General features: G+C 40.1%; 1 protein-coding gene across 1 annotated transcript in view; it reads left to right on the top strand.

Annotated features, from left to right (window-relative positions):
* Nlk (nemo like kinase) overlaps nucleotides 1-20,429 on the top strand; it is a 134,303-nt gene that overhangs the window by 69,637 nt on the left and 44,237 nt on the right. The window contains exons 2-3 of the mRNA XM_028866898.2: nucleotides 159-288; nucleotides 9,743-9,798. Of these exons, the coding sequence (XP_028722731.1) occupies nucleotides 159-288; nucleotides 9,743-9,798 (186 nt within the window). The remainder of the gene's footprint in view (nucleotides 1-158; nucleotides 289-9,742; nucleotides 9,799-20,429) is intronic.

Below are 20,429 nucleotides of genomic sequence, written 5' to 3'. Positions count from 1 at the left end.
TTTTGCACTGAAGCCTTTTAGCGTTATTATGTGGACTTGATAACGAATGTTTTTTAAGATACAAAATATTTGTCATGATCTCTGAAACATTGGAGAATGAGGTTTAGAATTGATTTCTCTTTTTCCCTCCCTTTTCCCCCCAAATATTGCTTCTTTAGGTCAGTAACAGATCCAAGAGATGGAAAGAGAGTAGCACTCAAAAAGATGCCCAACGTCTTCCAGAATCTGGTCTCTTGCAAAAGAGTCTTCCGGGAATTGAAGATGTTGTGTTTTTTTAAACATGATAATGTAAGTGAAATTGGTGTTTGGGGGAAACTATTTACCAGACCTGCTTCTGTGACTCAGTTGAGAACAACAGTGAGTTTAGAGGGTATAGAATTCAGCTGCAGTTTTATGCCAAACTCTGAAGAGCAGAAAGCACAGTGTGGTACTCTGAAATACCTATTTGCAGGCCCATTCCACACGATCTTGCTGAAAGGGTCACAAGAGATCCTAAGTTATGTTTTCATTGCTTCGCTTTCTTTTTATAGATTCTCTTTATGCCTCTTAGGAATCTTATATTTTCACTATTGGGATCAGCACTTTACAGCTTCACGGTGTGTTAGAATCACTTAGGAGTCCATTTTTGCAAAATTTGACTTGGAGGTTTGAAAATTATACTCCACAGTTATGACTTACACAAGGCCTGACCCCAAATTAGAAAACACCACACACATTAACTTTCAGGCTAGCTTGGAATTACAGTATATACTCTATTTGTTTTTCTTCTTTTTTCTTTTTTCTTTTTTTTTTTTTTTTTTTGAGACTAGGTCTATGTAGCCCTGGCTGTCCTGGAACTACTATAAACACCAGTCTGGCCTCCAACTCACAGAGATCCACCTGCCTCTGCCTCCCAAGTGCTGGGATTAAAGGCATGTGCTACCACACCTGGCTTGGGTTGTCTTTTTGATTCAAAGAATTTAAGCTACTAAATAAGTTTAACCCCCTCTCCCCCAACACACACACACACACACACACACACACACACACACACACACACACACACGAACGTATTTGTGGGGAAAATGGGTTACAAAGAAACCATAGCCAAGACTGAAACAAATGAGACCTTTTCTGTGATTGAACCATGAACAAATTTAAGTGGGTTCTAGGGTTATAAACCGACAAATTAATATTAAGTGAAGCAAAACAAATGTTGGTATTTAGTGAGGAATAATTTCAATATTCAACACAAAAATAAAGCATGAATTTATAGAGTAATTTAAGTTCAGGAATCATTGGCCCTTGATTTTAAATGTTTTGTTTTTATCTTTTAATGTTTAGGTTAGGATGTAGGAAAAACAATTTCTGCTCTAAAGACAGGATAGTCCTGAAGGTAAGATAGTTAGTTTGCTTCCGGCTGTTTAGAGATATGAAGACTCACTCACAGACAGAGACTCACCGCACTTTGAGAGACCACATCTCCTCAACTAATCCTGAGTTAGACATCAGATTCATGTACGGTTTTCTTAGAGTTTGTTAGCATTGAACTATTTGGTTTTCATGTGAAAAAGAGATGCCTCATTATTCATATAGCACTTAACTATTTTGATTGTTGTGATTAAAACCTATCAAAGAAGATTTCTTGTGAGTCTGTATGCTTGATGACACAGAAGCCTTAGTAACTTCAGCCAAAGTTCCAGTCTCACTTTTTAAGGAAGAAATGTGCTAAGGTTTATTTGGTTAAACTAAGATTATAAGACTCATTATATGACTCACTGGAAGCTGCTTGGCTTGACATGTCTTGATTTATTGATTATCCTTCATGAAATCCTTCCCGATCTCCCTTCCTTTCTTTCAAGACAGAGCCTTACTCTATTGCATAGGCTGGCCTCAAACTCATGACAGTCCTTCTGCCCCGTCCTCTGAGAGTTATAATTATAGCTGTGAACCACTGTACCTAGCTAAAACCACAGGGTTTTGGGGTGTTTTGTTTTTTTTTGTTTTTTGTTTGTTTTTTTTTTGTTTTTTGTTTTTTGTTTTTCCAAGACAAAGTTTTTCTGTGTAGCCCTGGCTGTTTTGGAACTCATTATGTAGACCAAGCTGGCCTCGAACTCATAGAGATCTGCCTGCCTCTACCTCCCAAGTGCCAGGATTAAAGGCATGTGCCACCACAGCAAAAATCACATTTTCTTTAATTTTCCCAAAAAGTGTTGCTGGACTAGATAGACATCTATAGCCCATGGTAGAGCACTTGCCCCACATGTTTAAGGCCCTGAATCCAATTCCCAGCACTAGGGAAAATGCTTCCTTTAGTCCATTCAAACTGCCTACCTAGCACTGGTGTAATGTTTAAGTTTCAAAATACCATTCAAGTTGCTGGTTTATGACTTTATATATCAAGGTCCCTAGATTTTGGAAATGTAAGTTAGAATGATGTCTAATGCTTGCTTAGTTCCTTATTTCTTGAATTTACCCTGTTACCACCCAGCATTAGAGCACAGACCTGCTGAACAATGCTCCTTTCCAGTGAAAGTATCTGTGATAAAGAAACGCTTCTTTCAAAGGAGACTTCAGACGTTCACTTACTGAAGATCTGACTTCTTTTAAAAAGGTGGTGGCATCATAAGCTGCTGTTTATCTTTGCCCGCAACCCATTCCTATAAAGTAATTAAGTTCCTAAGGCAATACCAGAGTAAGTAGTACAAGAAAAGAAATGGAATTCTGAAAATCACCCTGTTCAAACACACAGCCAGTTCTTTTTCTTTTTCTTTTCTTTTTTTCTTTTTGTTTTTTGTTGTTGTTTTGTTTTGTTTTTTTCAAGACAGAGTTTCTCTGTATAGCTTTGGCTGTCCTGGAACTATACACTAGGCTGGCTTCAAACTCACAGTGATCTGCCTGCCTCTGCCTTCCAAGTGCTAGGATTAAAGGTGTGTACCGCCTGGCTCACATAGCCAGTTCTAATGGGATTTGTAAGAGGCAGCTTGAGATCACAGCTGGATTTGAACTGTAGTTCTGATATTTTCTAATGATGTGTTTTTAGTTTGTGCAAGGTTTAAGCTTTCTTATTTGCAAAATGAGCATGATAAAAGCAGAAATAATTGTCTTTGAGTGTTGTAGAAACTAAAATTTTTCATGGTATGGACAAGTATACACACATACTTCTTAGAGCTCCCAAGCTCTGTCAGAATATTTGTGACATCCATAGGAATATTTGACAGGAGGTACTAGTAGGACCTGAAGATGGTGTGACAACACTGTTTTATACATAACCAGTTTCTCCTTTGCTTCAGATCTGTCTCCAGGGGCATCTCAGGAACAACATACTTGGCTTACGTAGAATGCCAATCTTAAGAGGCAGCTGATAGTTGATGAAGTTAAGCCACAGTTGGTTCTGTGGGGAAAGTGCAGTAACAAGTCATAGAGAGGATGCAAAAAGCTGGGCGTGGTGGCACATACCTTTAATCTAAATATTCAGGAGGCAGAGGCTGGTGGATCTCTGTTGATTTCAAGGCCAGCCTGGTCTAATACAGAGTTCCAGACCAGCCACAGCCTGTCTTAAACAAAGAGACAGTTTTAAAACACTGTCATTTTTGAAGGGGATAAAACCAGCTGTTTAATGCATACAGTTATATGTAGGGAAATATGCTAGATGCTCATTTATACTAATTCATTTAATTCATAAAAATATTGCAAAGTAGAACTTGTTAATCCCACTTTACAAAGAAACCAAAGACTTATCTCCCACAATCATGATCAGAGTTAAAAAATCTGTCTGGCTCCAAATATGAATGAACTGCTAATCCACTTAGCAACTTGGATAAATCTTACAGGCATATGTGTATAAAAGAAGCCGTGTGTAGACCAGCAAATAGTAAGTCTCAGCCAGTAGAGATGCCTGCTGTCAAACAGCCTGAGTTTGCCCCCTAGGACCCACATGGTAGAACAGGATTGATTCCCACAAGTTGTCCTCTACCCCCACACATGCCACGACACACAATCACCCCCTCTACATACACACAAAATAAATAAATGAAAGTGAAAAGTTTGCTTTTGTTTTTTTGAGACAGGGTCTCTCTTTGTAGCCCTGGCTGTCATGAACTCATTCTGTACATCCCACTAGGCTTAACTCAGATCCATCTGCCTCTAATTCCTCTACTTCCCAAGTGTGCCACCATGCTCAGCTTAGAAAGTGTGATTTTAAAAAACAAGCAAACAAAAGACAGTTTAAAAGCGACACACAGAAGAGTGTACTTCATTTTGATTCAATTTGTGTAAGGTTTAAGAATTATGGTGACAGAAGTGAGGCTTGTTACTAAAAGGGAGGGAAGGCACTTTTTTTCATTGTTATTTTGTTTGTTTGTTTTTCGAGACAGGGTTTCTCTGTGTAATTTTGGTGCCAGTCCTGGATCTCGCTCTGTAGATCAGGCTGGCCTCGAACTCACAGAGATCCTCCTTGGCTCTGCCTCCTGAGTGCTGGGATTAATGGTGTATGCCACCACCACCCAGCACACTTTCTAAGATGTTGAAATGCTTAATCTCTTCATCTGGGTAACTTTTACATGGCTGTATATGCATGAAATTCATCAGATTATGCTCTTAGAATTTGTGTTCTTTATGTTACAAAAACTGTAGCAATAGTGTAGTCTCTCTACCTTAAGAATGCCAGACATGTAACTTAATCAGTGTGTTTATGTTTTACTCTCTTACCTTTGCATCCTTGGCAGAGTAGAAACTCTTATTTGGTGAGTGAACACTTAGATTTCTGTCACCTCCACCACCACCTTGGAGGAGCTTGTGCATGCTGGCCAAGCGCTCTACCACTGAGCTAAACGGTTCAATTTCTTGTCTCTAGACTTAGACTTAAGACAGCTGAGCTACATGATCATCATGTACACACTATGACTAGGAGATTAAAATCTTAAAAGTCAGCTTTTCAGCAGTTCTGCAGATAATTGAAGAATATGCATGTCTGGCCATGACCATCATTTTTAAAGAGTAGATCGAAGTCTGCTGGGGTTTCTTTTGGTTTGGGGTTTTTGTTTTGTTTGTTTATGCAGGGTCTCATGTAGCCACTGGCTGGCCTGAAACAGGTAGACCAGGCAGGGCCTTGAACTCACAGAGATCTGCCTGTTTCTTCCCAAGCGTCACCACACCTGGCTACTTTGCTTTTTGCAGGTGGTGGGGCTACTTAGATTCCTTCCAAGGCATCTTTACAAGTTCCTTTCTGTTTACATCAAAAGACTCATTTTTCTTCCATCACCCCAAAATAATGGTGGAGTCGAAGAACTCCTGGCTGTTTAAATGGGAGAGGTGCGCATGAAGCTCAGTGTTTGAACTCTAGCATCCCATCTCACTTGCTCATTCACACTGCTTTTGAGATCCTAGGCCCTTTCTGCTGGTCTGAGTACTGCTTTTGTTGGCTAGAAACACTGTGCTAATGCGCTTCCAGTAAACACTTAGATTAAAACAAAACAACAGGCATAAAAACTTGCAGGCCGAGTTTAAACCAGCCAGCTGCCAAATGAGATAGGGCAAATGTCTGACAGTGTTTGTGGCTTTTCTACAGGGAGCCGCATCAAATATGGAATAAGAAAGCCTCAGTCTTCTTAAAATAGGGTTGTCACTTCCCACTAGATAACCTCTAATTAGCACAGATAGATTTGAAGTGTAAAATATCGTTGCCTAATAGACACTGTCACTCTTCGCATCTGTTTTCCCCCAAGACAGAATGCATCTTGCTCAGGTACAGAGCTGAAAGTCTAAAAGATACCTAGTAACATGCTGATTTCTAATCACCTTCTTCAAGCTTCAGACATTCATGTGAATTTTTTTGTGTGTGCCACAAGTAGTAAAGTTATACAAATTTGCTACACTGGCTAATTAAAGATTTTAAAACAAAAAAGTGAGGTAATTGTTTTTATATGATAAAATTTTTCTTTGAAGAAACTGAAAAATGTTTTCTGCTTATCAAAATTCTAAGTATAAACATTCTAATGTAAAAGGAAATAGAGTTAATCCTTATAGAACCAACCAGACTATTTAAAAACCTCTCTGTTTAACTGGCTTGTAACTTGATGAAAGGCTTTTTCTCTTTTTCCCTTTTTTTTTGCTTCCCCCCCCCCCCAGACAGGGTTTCTCTGTGTAACAGTCCTGGCTATCCTGGAACTCACTCTGTAGACCAGGCTGGCCTCGGAACTCACAGAGATTCATCTGCCTCTGCCTCCTGAGTGCTGGGATTAAAAGAATGTACCACCACCGCCCGGCTGAAAGGCTTTCATTAGAGAAAGGTTTATTTATTTTATTTTTTTAAGATTTATTTATTTATGGCCGGGTAGGTGGTGGTGGTGGTGGTGGTGGTGGTGGTGGTGGTGGTGGTGGTGGTGGTACACGCCTTTAATCCCAGCACTCAGGAGGCTGAGCCAGGCGGATCTCTGTGAGTTCGAGGCCAGCCTGGGCTACCAAGTGAGTCCCAGGAAAGGCGCAAAGCTACACAGAGAAACCCTGTCTCGAAAAACAAAACAAAACAAAAAATTTATTTATTTATTATGTATGCAGTGTTATGGTATGTATGCCTGCATGCCAGAAGAGGGCACCAAATCTCATTGTAGATGGGTATAAGCCATCATGTGGTTGCTGGAAATTGAACTCGGGACCTCTGGAAGAACAGCCAGTGCTCTTAACCTCTGAGCCATCTCTCTAGCCCTAAAGAAAAGTTTAATTGAAAACAAATTTTTTGAGACAGGATTTCACTGTACAGCCCTGGCTGGCCTTGAATTCCTTGTAACATGCTGGTCTCAGACTCAGAGAGATACACCCGCTTCTACCTCCAAAATGCTGGGATTAAAGGCTTGTACCACCTACCTGGCAACAATTTTTTTTCCATTTTTTTTTTGTTTTTGTTTTTGGAGACTGGGTTTCTCTGTGTAGTTTTGGAGCCTGTCCTGGAACTTACTCTGTAGACCAGGCTAGCCTTGAACTCACAGAGATCTACCTGCCTCTGCCTTCCCAGTGCTGGTATAAAGCTTGTGCCATCACCTCCTGGCCAACTTTCTTATTTAAATAAAAAGTGTATTGTATAAATCCAGTGTTAAAAAAGATTCACACCAAATCTGAGCGTGGAAGCTCATGTCTGTAATTCCTGTCCTTGAGAGACTGAGGGAGGAGGACTGCCATGTGTTTGTGGCCAGCTTGAGCTATATACCAAGTATCAGGTCAGCTTGGACTATGGTAAGAGACCTTGTCTTTTCTTTTTCTTTTTCTTTTTCTTTTTCTTTTTCTTTTTCTTTTTCTTTTTCTCTTTCTCTTTCTCTTTCTCTTTCTCTTTCTCTTCCTCTCTCTCTCTCTCTCTCTCTCTCTCTCTCTCTCTCTCTCTCTCTCGTCTCTCTCGTCTCTCTCGTCTCTCTCTCTCTCTCGTCTCTCTATGTAGCCCTGACTGTCCTCAAACTCACAAGAGATCCACCACCTCCTAGGTACTAAGATTAAAGGTGTACACTACCATGTCCAGCTGTGAGATCCTGTCTTACACACACACACACACACACACACACACACACACACCTTAAAAATCTCAAACAATGACATAAATTATGTTTGACTAATGCCTCTATCATTTTTTAATCTTAATACAAAGATTTCTCTTCCACCCCTTTTCTTTCCTTTTGTAATTCAATTGTGCAAGAAACCTTGTTCACTTAAAAGGTTTTTCCTTCTTTGAAACTATTTTTATTTCATGTGCTTTGGTGTTTTTGCCTGAATGTACGTCTGTGTGAGGGTGTCAGATCTTCGGAGGGTCTTGTAGAGGCAGAGTCAGGTGGGTCTCTGTGAGTTAGAGGCCGTCCTGGTCTACAGAGCGAGTTCCAGGACGTCCAAGGCTGTTACATAGATAGAGAAACCCTGTCTGGGGGGGAGGGGGGAGACGACCCAAAAAGAAAAAAATTGAAAATTTGAGTAGTAAATATTTGATAATACTGAAAAAACATGTGGGGTTATGAAGATGGCTGAGTGGGTGAAGGTTCTTATTGCCAAACTGATGGCCTGAGTTCATTTCCTGGGACCCACAGGATAGAAGCTCAGGAGAACCAACTTCCGAAAGTTGTCCCCTGACCTGTACAAACACACCGTGGCCCATGTCACACACATGATAAGTGCTTTTTTAAATGTTTTTTTTAATTATGCAGTAAAAATGATCTAAAAAAATGTTCTAAATAAATACCATCCCCAGCATGGTAATAAGTAAATAACTGAGTAAAAATTGAACAATCAAAACTTTAGATCCTGCAATTTTTTTTTTTTTATAGACATACTTAGCTGATGCTTCAAATGTAAGGGGCGGAGGAGCTCCAAATGAGGTGGGAATGAACTTCTCAGTAACTAAGACTCGGTACTGACCACATGGGTTTTCTTCTTTTGTCTGCTTTATAATTTGTTTTGTTTTGTTTTGTTTTGTTTTGTTTTGTTTTGTTTTTTTGAGACAGGGTTTCTCTGTGTAGCTTTGCGCCTTTCCTGGAACTCACTCAGTAGATCAGGCTGACCTTGAACTCACAGAGATCCACCTGCCTCTGCCTCCCGAGTGCTGGGATTAAAGGCGTGCGCCACCACCGCCCGGCTATAATTTTTAAATTCTCTACAAGAGAAAAGATTTCTTTAAAGCTATGGTAAACCTGGTGTGTTGGCACACACCTTTAATCCCAGCACTCAGGAAGCAGAGTGAGGCAGATCTCTGTATAGTGAATTGCCAGCCATCCAGGACTACACAGTGAGGCCGGGTGTGGGGCGAGGGGCGGGGTGTGGAATCAGAAAGCTTGTGCTTGTAGCACAATTTCTTGCTCATCTTTTCTTTGTCCTCTGAGCCAGTATTTCTCCTTAGCAATTAGGTGTGGTGCTATAACCAGGACTCACAGCAAGCTGTGGGAGCAAGTCTGTGTACTATTTTCTGTTGGTAACGCACTGCTTTATAAAAAGTGCTGGGATTTCAAATGCCTAATGTCTGGTTCCCCACTCCAGTATTTTCTTTCCTTGTACTTGGAATAAAGTCCATCATGTCTAAAGTGGCTTAAGGAGACTGTGGGTGACGTATTTTCTGCCTTCCTCTTGGACTTTATCCCACTCTACTTGCCTCTGTCCCACTGTGTTTCACAGCTGAGGACTTCTGCTGTTTCTACAAGCGGCCTCTGTACTGTCACATTACCTGTTCATTGACTGTTCGAGTCTTAGAATAGTGTTACTTCTGGGAAGCTTTCCCCTGACACTCTCGTTATTAATATTTCCTGCATAGTAATAAAGGGCATGGTTCTGTATTGTGCTAGTGTTGTTTCATGTATACCTTCCCTTCTAGTCATGAAAATGGGGGTGCTAAATATTTTGTTCATATGTATAAACTGGAAACCTACCACAGTCCGACAGGTAGAATGTGTGTAGTAAACATTTGCTGAACAGAGGAGCAGAGAAATGGAAGGTAGAGATGGTCTTCATGCTCTGAAAGCAACTGTGACATTCCTTCCCACCCCTTTTCTGACAGTGCTTGTGGTGTGGATGTACCCATTTCAGCCTAGCTTGAATCATCTCTTAGGTAGCCAGTTGTGGAGCTATCTTAAGGAGTATATACTTTTTTCCTAATAAATAGTTCATTTCAGTAGTCAGTTGTTCCTAAGCCTTAAGTCATTAGTTAATAGCATTTACTTGCATTTGTGTCAAACTTTGTTTTCTTTTTCATTCTCTAAATTTGACTTTGTGTTTTGTTTTGTTTTTTCCCTTTTCTCAGGTACTCTCTGCCCTTGACATACTCCAACCTCCACACATTGACTATTTTGAAGAAATGTATCCTAACCAGGGAGTGTGAAAGAAGGGGACATTGACAATTGTTATTGTTTAACATGCTCTTTTACCACCTTTTGGGGGTTTATGTCATGAATTATATTGTCTCATCCTTGCAGAAGTGGTTAAAACCAGGTAATTTCGAAATCCTAAGTCTGTGGTGGAGCTCATTGTTACCAAGAGGTCCTCTGTGATAACAGATGGACAAATCTCGTATTTATTCTCTGTGTAGTTTTGTGAGCTACATGATTACTATCCCATTTTGCAGATAGCCAAAGATGCAGCCATGTTGTACAGGAACTCCATGGGATGAGTGGCTTTGCCATACCCAACAGCTGTCTGTCAAGATGATATAATATTGTGCTTGCTTTTAACACTTAGGCTGTGGTGAAGTTAAATGTTGTGTTCCATGAAAAAAAAAAAATGGCAGTGGCGATGATGGTGGTGATGGTGGTGGTGAGGATGGCAGTGGTGGTGATGGTGGTCTGTAGCTATTAGTACTGTATAGATGCCAGACACACTAAGTTCTTCTCACATATTTATTTAATTCCTATAACAAACTGCTGTGTGAAGTACTGTATTTATTCTCATTTTACAGATGAGTAAATTGAGGCACAAAAGGTAAGAAACTTGGTGGATATCATAGAGCTAGATATGTGTTGGGATTGATGTTTAATTCAGTCTGGCTTGAAAGTATCATGTTCTCAACTCCTGCCTATGTGAACCTCTCCCATTTCCCCTAATGCTGCCTAAAGATTGTTGGTTAGGTATCCAGAGTAATAATGAACAGTAAAGTAATACATGTAACAGCTTCTGAGACTGCATGAAGAAAAGGGAGATATAGACAAGGCCATCTTACGGTTGTAGGCTGGGTGCCACCAGTTTCCATTTGCAGGTAACCCAGTGAAGTGTCACATCAAAGATGGAGATTGAGAATCCCATCACTGAGTTGGGTGAAGTCCTGATTGTATGGTCTATTTGAACAAGGGTTTTTATGGATACTTTAGGCCTGTTATGAAATGAAAGCCAATTATTTGTTACTTTTCTGTTTCAGCACTGAAACAAATGAAAATCTTTCCTTCACACTGGTAACAGTAGCTGGTCATCCCATCCTAAACAGCTGTAACTGGGAACAGTGGAGTGTTCCCAGAGAGAAAGAGAGCAGCTCGGTGGGCTTGGGAATGGGGAACCTTATAAAAGGATCACAGTGGCAGTGAGCCACATGGCTGCGGTGTTCCGGTCTGATAAGCCAAGCTCTTAAGTGCTGTCATCCTTGGCAACATTTTAACCCATGAATCATTTATGAAATGGATCAGTACAACTTGGTGCGCTTGAGGTGCCTCAGCAGTGCACATTATAAAGAAAGGACTTTTGACTTTTGTCTCTTATCCAGGTCCTGGTTGATTGTGTGCTTAATATACTTTTGGGCCAAGCCAGATCATTCTCACATGTATAAAACTGGCCCGATGTGGTAGCACACATCCATAATCCCAGCACTCAGGAGACTGAGACAGGATCTTGAGTTTAAGGTCAGCCTGGACCACATCGTGAATTCAAAGCCATCTTAAGACCAGGTCTTGGACAGACAGATAGACAGAGGGGGAGGGAGGAAGAAAGGGGGAGAGGCAGAAAAATTACCTAAGTGTCTGAAAGAACAAGAATTGGAAAGTACTTTCTCACTTCAGTTTGCTACTCAGGCAGAGGCATTAATTACTGCATTTCAAAGGCTTCGTGAAAATTGCTTGGAGAGAAGGAAGGTGCCATGGGAGTGAGCAGCACTTCTTCATTCTGCAGAAGTACCCTCTAAGGCTTGGCCCTGGCTACCTTCTTTAACCTTTTAGTTGATGGTGTCAGTCTGAGTACATTCTTTGGAAATGAAGTTGTTGAAACCAAACATTTATATCAGCAAAAATGTTCCTCTAGATACATATTTTACTATATTATAGTTGGTATCAGAGGTTCCCAAGACTAGCCACAGATTGTTGGACTTCTGGAAGAACTCAGAGGACTCAGAAAAGCTGTTGTTCTCATGATTACAGTTTATTGTAGCAAAAGACTGCAGATTAAAATTAGCAAAGGAGAAGGCTCATTGGGCAGGTGTGGGGTTCCAATTGTGCTCTTTTAGTAGAACAGTAAGGACTCGGTTTAGTTGTGCCAGCTATGATGTATAACAACAAGGGCAAGTCATACAAACCAGGGAAGCTCCTTTGAGCCCTTGCTGTTCAGAGACTATATTGTGGGTCGGTTACATAGTATGGAGCCACCCATGTACCCAACCTTCCTCTCCAGCCGTCTTTCCCTCCTCTGCTAGAGGGCAGAAGAATACAACATAACACAGAGCGCTGGACATACAAAAACAGGTGCTCACCAGGAATCATATTGTAAGCATAAACTTAATGTGCCATAGCCAACCCCCCCAAGGATGCAGTGATACCAATATCAGGCAGTGCTCTGGTGGCTCAAAGGCAATTTCCCAGCCTGAAGACTTTGGACTATATAGGGTTTGGCTAAACCTGGATTACTGAATTTGTCTATGCTGTCCATAAATTATCTGTGGAGAAAAAATGTTTTAATTTAAAAGAAAAAAATGATGAATATGAACACACTAAATACCAAACACATTTCAGTTCACTTCATTGAACATTGTCTAATTCACGATAACCATTTTTGCCTACATTATAGTTCAGTCACAAGTTGTTTATATCACAGATTAATTTTGTGTTCTAAGGTTTGTTGGTCCTTTAAGAAAATCAAGATGGCTTAGCAGAGTAAGGGCACGTGCTTTCAACCTGACCACCTAAATTTGATCCTTAGTACCCATATGGTGGGAAGAGAAAGCCAACCCCCACAAGTTGTTTTCTGATCTCCACACATGCACACCCCTCACAAACACACTCATAGATACACAATAAATAAATAAGTAAATGTAATGAGATGGAATTTCTACCAGGGAGGTATTCTCTGTCACTTATTATGGACTTATTATGGACCATCATTTAATTGTTCCTGAGAAAACCTTGGTTCATCATAATTTCATGAATTTTCAAAAGAAAAGTTAGGATAGTTAGATTTTAAAATCATTTGTGGTATAGCTGACTTAGTAGTGTTAGTAGTCAATTTCAGTCCCTTTTATTAATTAGCTAGCACATGTTTATGATTCATCATGAGTGTTCAAATAAAACCTTTGTCATAAAATACTCATGGAATCTTCTAGTATATGGTTTGCTTAAACATTTACTTTTTTTTTTTTGGCTTTATATCACCTTGTAACTTCCTTTTAAAATTGACATAAGCCGGGCGTTGGTGGCGCACGCCTTTAATCCCAGCACTCGGGAGGCAGAGGCAGGCGGATCTCTGTGAGTTCGAGGAGCCTGGGCTACGAAGTGAGCTCCAGGAAAGGCGCAAAGCTACACAGAGAAACCCTGTCTCGAAAAACCAAAAAAAAAATAAAATAAAATAAAAAATAAAATTGACATATTGCTCTTAAAGTAATGGTAAATTCTTTCAACTCTAAACCTCAATATTTTTATGTTTCCTATCTTCTAACTTTTGCTTATATGTAGAATCATGAAAAGAAAAAAAAGCTAATTAATCTCTGTGAAGTGTTACTTGTGAAAACTGGGTGCTTTCACTATGAGAAGGATTGTACCTGTGACTGGCATACAGTTGTAAAGATTGTTCAGGAAGGCGTAGTTAGCTTGGACAGCAGTGGATAGCTGACGGATGAAAGGGAAGGAAATGCCTTGGTTCCATGTGTACTCTGCCTTTGCTCATTCTTTCAGTATCCTAAAATGAGTGGTCTGCTTTTGTTTTTCTGTACTGCAGATGAATTTGTTAGTGCCAAAGCAAAAAAAAAAAAGTCTCTAGACTCTCTTCAGTTAGGTAACAAGAAAACTTATTACCTAAAACACAGATTAATAGGGTCTCATGTTACCATAGGAATTGGTTATATTATTTGCTTGTGTCAGAGCCCCCTCTATGGTATCTCAGAAATATGCAACATACTATTATAGATAGCGGGTTGTTTTTCTCTTTCAAAGGGTTGCTATGTCTTTGTGGATTTTAGAGTGAATAATATTTTGGCTTTTAAATACAGTTGGCCCTCTTCTGTTTGTGTGTTCCATAACTAAAATTCAACTATTCTTAGATGGAAATATTCATGTAAAAAAAATTCATCTGTAATGAGTGTGCACAAATTCCTTATCATTTTTTCTTAATAATGTAACAACTATTTACACAATGTATATGTTATATTAGGTATAAGTCATCTAGAAATGTCTTAAGGTAATGAGAGGAGCTGGCAATATAGACCAATGCTTAAAACATTTGTCTAGCATGCACAAGGACCTGGTTTCAGTATCCCATGCATGGGAGGATCTGTGTATTTGAGGGGTTTTGGTATCTGATGAGGGGCCTAGAAACAAGCTCATGAAGATACTGAAGGAGCACATTGTATATGGTCATGGCATAGTGCTGTTAGGAACTGTTTTTGAAGCCTACTTGAGACTTTTTTTCGACAAGTTCTAAATATATTTGTTATACATAATGAATTTGTTTGTTTGTTGGATATTTAATTGAAGAGATCCATACTTAGAGTCAATCAGTCTCTCTGTCTTGTTTCTTCTCTCCCTCCTGCATTGCCCTCACCTCTGTATATGCTCACATACGTATTGCCTAAGTTGTAAGGGGAAAGAAGTAATCTTCCATTGTACATACATTTACTATATAGTTAGACTGTTTCTAAGATAAGAAAAATTGTGATGCTATGTTACGTAATTCAGTTTTAATATACAAGCATTTGTAAACCAGAAGGTAGGGAGCTGGAGAGATGGCTCAGCAGTTAAAAGCACTTACTGGTCTTTCAGAGGGCCTGAGTTAAGAACCCAGTATGTATATTGAGTGACCCACAACTGCCTGTGTCTCCAGAGAGATTCGACCCCTCTGGCCTCCAGAGGCACCTGTTTAAACTCAGACACACATACAGACACGTAATTAAAAATATAAAAATAAACCTTTAAAACTAAAAGATGATTTGAATTTAATTGAAAGCTGGCCCTGGTAGCAAATTCCTATAATCCTAGCAGTTGGGAGGGGTAAGGTAGAGGATCAGGAGTTTAAAGCCAGCCTTCGTTATATGAGACCCTGTCTCAAATCTCCCACTATTTCCCCTCAAAGCCCTAGTTGAATAGTTAATATTGTTCTAGAAAATCTGAGTTTTCTGAGCATTTTGATGTAATTAGGTGTGCAGGATCAGTATATAGCTTTGTACAGTTAATTATCTGTTTCCCCAGAGAAACTGAAACTAATAAACATGATTATATTGATGTCTTATAGGAAATTTGCTTATATATATATATATATATATATATATATATATATATATATATGCATATACACACACACACACATATATATATTGGACTTTTTGTTGTTGTTTTGTTTTGGGTTTTTTGTTTTTGTTTTTGTTTTTCAAGACAAGGTTTCTCTGTGTAGCTTTTGCACCTTTTCCTGGAACTCCCTCTGTAGTCCAGGCTGGCCTCAAACTCACAGAGATCCTCCTGCCTCTGCCTCCCAAGTGCTGAGGTTAAAGGCGTGCGCCACCACCACCCGGCTGCTTATATTTTTAAATAGTATGATTCTGAGATTATCCAGCAACTAAAATTGGCCAGTATATAGATTATAATTATTTCCATACCTGCCTGTAGAAGGTAGCAGATTTGGCCAAAGTCAAGTGCAGAACGAATAGGAAGTCCCACCAAGACCTGGTATACCTTCCAGTGTTACTTTATTTTACAGTTTTTTTTTTTTTTTTTATTGTGTGAGAGTGAGTATGAGTACATGCATGCTATAACGCACATGTGGAGGTTAGAAAACAACTTGCAGGCAGGCATCAGTTCTCTCCTACCATGTGGGTCCCAGGGGTCAAACTCAGGTTGTCAGGCTTGGCATCAAGTGCCTTTACCAAGGACTGTCTTGCCAGCCTCAGATTTGATGTTGTTGTTTCGTCTTGTTGGTTTTTTTGAACAGGGTTTCTCTGTGTACCTTTGGAACCTGTCCTGGAACTCATTCTATAGACCAGGCTCACCTCAGACTCACAGAGCTCTACCTCCCTCCGCCTCCCGAATGCTGGAATTAAAGGATGCACCACCACTGCCCGGCCAGTGCCCCCACCCCCCTAGCTGAGGACTGAACCCAGGGCCTTGCTCTATCACTGAGCTAAATCCCCAAACCCCTAAAGATGTGGGTTTTTTTTTTTTGTTTTTTTTTTTTTTTAATTTGATTACTTCCTTAAGATGGGTTCTTACTATGTAGCCCATGCTGGCCTCAAATTGGTGAGCCTCTTTTTTTTTTTTTAATGGTTTTTTGAGACAGGGTTTCTCTGTGTAGCTTTGTGCCTTTTCTGGATCTCGTTCTGTAGATCAGGCTGGCCTCGAACTCAAAGATCCACCTGGCTCTGCCTCCCGAGTGCTTGGGATTAAAGGCATGCGCCACCACTCCCCGGCTTATTTGACTTTCTTAAAGATTGTGTATATTTTTCTAAATTAGTGAATTAGCTTTGAATGGATTACATTTTTCATTTTGTACTCTGAGTTTCTGTTAGAAAACTGTATGAAAACTGTTTGCAACTTAATTACATTTGGCTATTGAAGTTAAACTCAGAGAAACAGTTCTAATTGTTTGACTGAGAAACTATTTTCTTCAGTCAAGATTCTGCACTCTATGCATTCTGCACTCTGTGCAGTACACACAAACAGGCCTCAGTACACATAAACAGGCCTCTTACATAGTACCAGATGATTACTAGATTAGAAATAAATACTACTTTTTTTTTTGGAAAATGCGTATTTTTAGCTTGAGATTCTTAGTGTTTTGTGGTAAAAAGTACATATGATGCAAGTCTTCTGTGCTAAGAAGCACTTGGTGGAAATGAGAGGTCTAATGGAGTGACCATACATCCTCTTTTGTAACTAGTCTTGGATTTTTACCTTCATCTCCTGGCCTAGTTATTAATGTTAGTTATTCCACTCTCAGAAGTGTCCTCCTTTGGATGATAGATTTGCATGGTTTTCTTTTGCTTAGTTGTGTCTGTTTATTTGAGACAGAATTTCACTGTGCTTAGGCTGAGCTTGAATTCCAAATCCTGGTGCCTCAGCCTTCTGATTACAGGTGTGTGACACCATGACCAGATTTTGGACAGTAGACTTGGTATTACAGGAGTGTCTAGTGATAGTGGTTCCAGCCCATTAAAACCTTGTAGCCTTTGGAAAGTCTAGGAGCCAGTGCAGAAAAGAACCAGCAAATGAAGTGCATGGGTAATCACAGTCTTACACAACAACTGTGTGGCACGGACCAGAAACCCGCCCTGAGACTTTTAAAGAGACACATTAAGAATTTCTTGTTAGCTGGGCAGTGGTGGTGCTACATGCCTTTAATCCCAGCACTTGGGAGGCAGAGGCAGGTGGATCCCTGAGTTTGAGGGCAGCCTGATCTACAGAGCGAGTTCCAGGAGGACAGCCAGGGCTGTTTCATGAAGAAAACCTGTCTCGAAAAAGCAAGGGAAAAAAAAAAATTTCTTGTTGATATGTTCCATGAGCATAAGTATTACTAATCTTATTTGCAGGAATTTGTCTTTTTTCAGCACTGTGTTCCTGTCACTTGAAACAATGCCTGACATAATAGGTACAAAATAAACATTTTTAAATGATAAAGTAAAGGAGTCTCTGCCCTACAGATTTTATAATCTAGTGTAAAATCCAGCCATATAGATAATGGTTATGATACAGGTTTGAAAGTACTGTGATAATTTAAAAACAGAGACTAGGGGTGATAGTACATGCCTGTAATTCCAGTACTGGGAGGCAGAGGACCAGGGGTTCAGTGGTAGCCTGAGCTGCAGAATGTCTCCAGAAACAAGGTATAGTGAGGACACAAGAGATCTGATTTTGACTGTTTCCATTTTAATTTTACAAGCTGGATTACTTGAAAAGCACTTGATGATTTAAAGCAAAAGCTTTCAGTTACATAGTGTCACCAAGCATGGCCCTTTACCACGGAAGTAGAGACAATGCCCAGAAGACTAGAACAGAACAGCCAAGCAATAGCCGGATTCCCAATCAGTGATCATTTTGTCTGTGTCTGGTGGGCCTTGTTTAGTCGTTCAGCCAAACAGCTGTTAAGTGTGTGGCTTTAATTTCTGTGCATACAAACTTTAGAAAGAAATTTAATGTGTCCTAAATACTTTACTTCTATCTTCATTTTAAGATGAAGAAACAAGGGCTGGAGAGATGGCTCAGTGGGTAAGAGCACTGTCTGCTCTTGCAGAAAGGATCCAGTGTCCTCTTCTGGCTTTCCTGGGCACCAGGCACATGTGTGGCACACAGACTTACATGCAGGCAAGAAAACATTCATGTACATGAATTTTTTTTTTTTTTTTTTTTTTTTTGCTTTTTCGAGACAGGGTTTTTTAAATTTTTAATTAAAAAGGAAGAAATAAAGTAGCTAATGTTTGTGGTATGATGTTCCAGTTGGAGCGGTAGAAGCAAGCTTTCATGAATGCTCAGTCTTTGTTTGGCTAGAGATTAGCATACAGTTTCATAATAATTTAGTCTGGAGTAAATGTTCTCAAGTTCTCTTGGGCAGAATGACATTTTAAACTAAATTATCTGGACACAGAAGTAGATTTCTCAGACCTGTTGTCTGCTCAGACTAATTTGAGGTCTTGATGGCTTTTGGAGAATGAGTTTATATTTGTTAGCTGTGGTCTGGGCTTGCACAAATGTGCAAAAAGGGCAAGATAACTGTACTTGGAGCACGGCGATAGTACAGATTAGAGAGGGTTGCACTGGTAAGATCCACAGTAGGCTACATACAGGAGAGTTCTCATGGGCCAATGGCCCCTTCTCATGGTGTCTATAAGGAGAGAATGGTTACTAAAAAGTATTATTTGGGTGGTTCTCTGTTTTGACTCATAGATTAGATACACAGTTTGCCTTTCTCAGCATGCACTCAAAACCAGTTTAGGCCAAATCAGCCTTTCCATTCTTCCTACCCAGATATATTGAAAATACATTTGAGTAGAAGTTGTCTAAACTTGATTGTTGTTAGGGTGGAGATACTTACACTACTGTTAAGAGAGGTGTATGCTTAGCTTGAGAGTCTGATGTTACTGGATGCATTGTTTGGAGAGGCGGGTGATGGGCATAGCATGTGCAGATAAAGGAGTTGCGGTTAGAAGAGGGAGGAAGCATATGATGACCAAAACCAAATAGGGTCCCAGGTTACTAAACCATTCCCTCTGCTTGCCTTCCTCACACTTGTTGTATTGGTGTTGGGGGGGGGGGAAATCCATGTATTTTGCAACTTCTTGGACTGATATTTACTCTGAGTATATTAAGAGATCATTGAAGATTTGACTTTTTGTAAATGAAAACTGTGGGGCAATAAAGTGTTCTCAATGTAGCTAGAAGCTTACTTTAAAAAAAAAAGACACATGTTTTGGATGGTTCTATTTTGAGATATCTGTAGCTCAGGCTGTTTTCAGGTGTGCTGTGTAGCTGAGGATGGCCTTGCATTTCTAGTCCTGCGGCCCCCACCTCTCAGCTGCTGCAATACAGCCATGTCCTCCCACTGCAGTGCTGGGATCAAACCTAAGGCTTCTTGTAAGCTAGACAAACATTCTGCCTAGCTCCAGCTACAGTTCTTAAAATTGTTATAGTCTTTCTTTTTCTTTCTTTCTTTCTTTTTTTTAAGAAAACTATTCTAGTCTTTGTGGCTTCTTTTGAATACTTGATTGAGGTTTTTTTTTTTTTTTTTTTTTTGAATCAGGGTCTCAACCAGCCAAGGTTGTCCTGGAACTTACTCTATAACCCAGGCTGGCCTCCAACTGGGGTTTATGAATGTATGTGTTTTTGATGGTCACTGTTGGGGATCATCAGGCTCTACCATCCACATATGACAGACACAGAGCTGACTTGTCTTCCCCAATGCACTTTGTAAAGGCTGAGATTTGAAATAACACTCTTTTTTCTGGGACGCTCTTCTTTTGTTTTTTATTTGTTTTTGAGACAGGGTCTTTTGTATCCCAGGCTAGCCTCAAAATCCTGATCCTCTACTTCCACCTCCCAAATGATGAGATTACAGGTATGCACTACTACATCCAATTTATAGAATTTATAAAATTCAGTGCTAGAGACTGAATCCAGGGCTTTGTGCAAGCTCAGCAAGCACTTTATCACTTGGGCAGGCACAGCCCAGCCCTCCTGTCTTATTATGTATGTGTAGATGTAACCAACAATGTTATTAAATAAGAAATACAGAAACAATGTAAAAGAGAAAGCCGAGAGGTCAGAGCTCAGAGCTGAAATCTCACCCTTCCTCCTTCCACCCAGTTTCCCGAAAGAGAGCCATATCCTGTCTGTTCGTCTTTTTATAGTATTTTGTTCTGCCTTCTCATTGGTTGTAAGCCCAAACACGTGACTGCCTCGTCACTGTCTGTATGTACAGCCCCCCAGGTCTTAAAGGCATATGTCTCCAATGCTGGCTGTATCCCTGAACACACAGAGATCTATGGGATTAAAGGCGTGTGCCACCACCGCCACACTCTTGCTATGGCTCTAATAGCTCTGACCCCCGGG

Source organism: Peromyscus leucopus, chromosome 8b (genome assembly GCF_004664715.2).
Source record: "Peromyscus leucopus breed LL Stock chromosome 8b, UCI_PerLeu_2.1, whole genome shotgun sequence".
NCBI lineage: Eukaryota > Metazoa > Chordata > Mammalia > Rodentia > Cricetidae > Peromyscus > Peromyscus leucopus.
The sequence above is the reverse complement of the archived record's forward strand: the minus strand, read 5'-3'. Positions and strand labels throughout refer to the sequence as shown.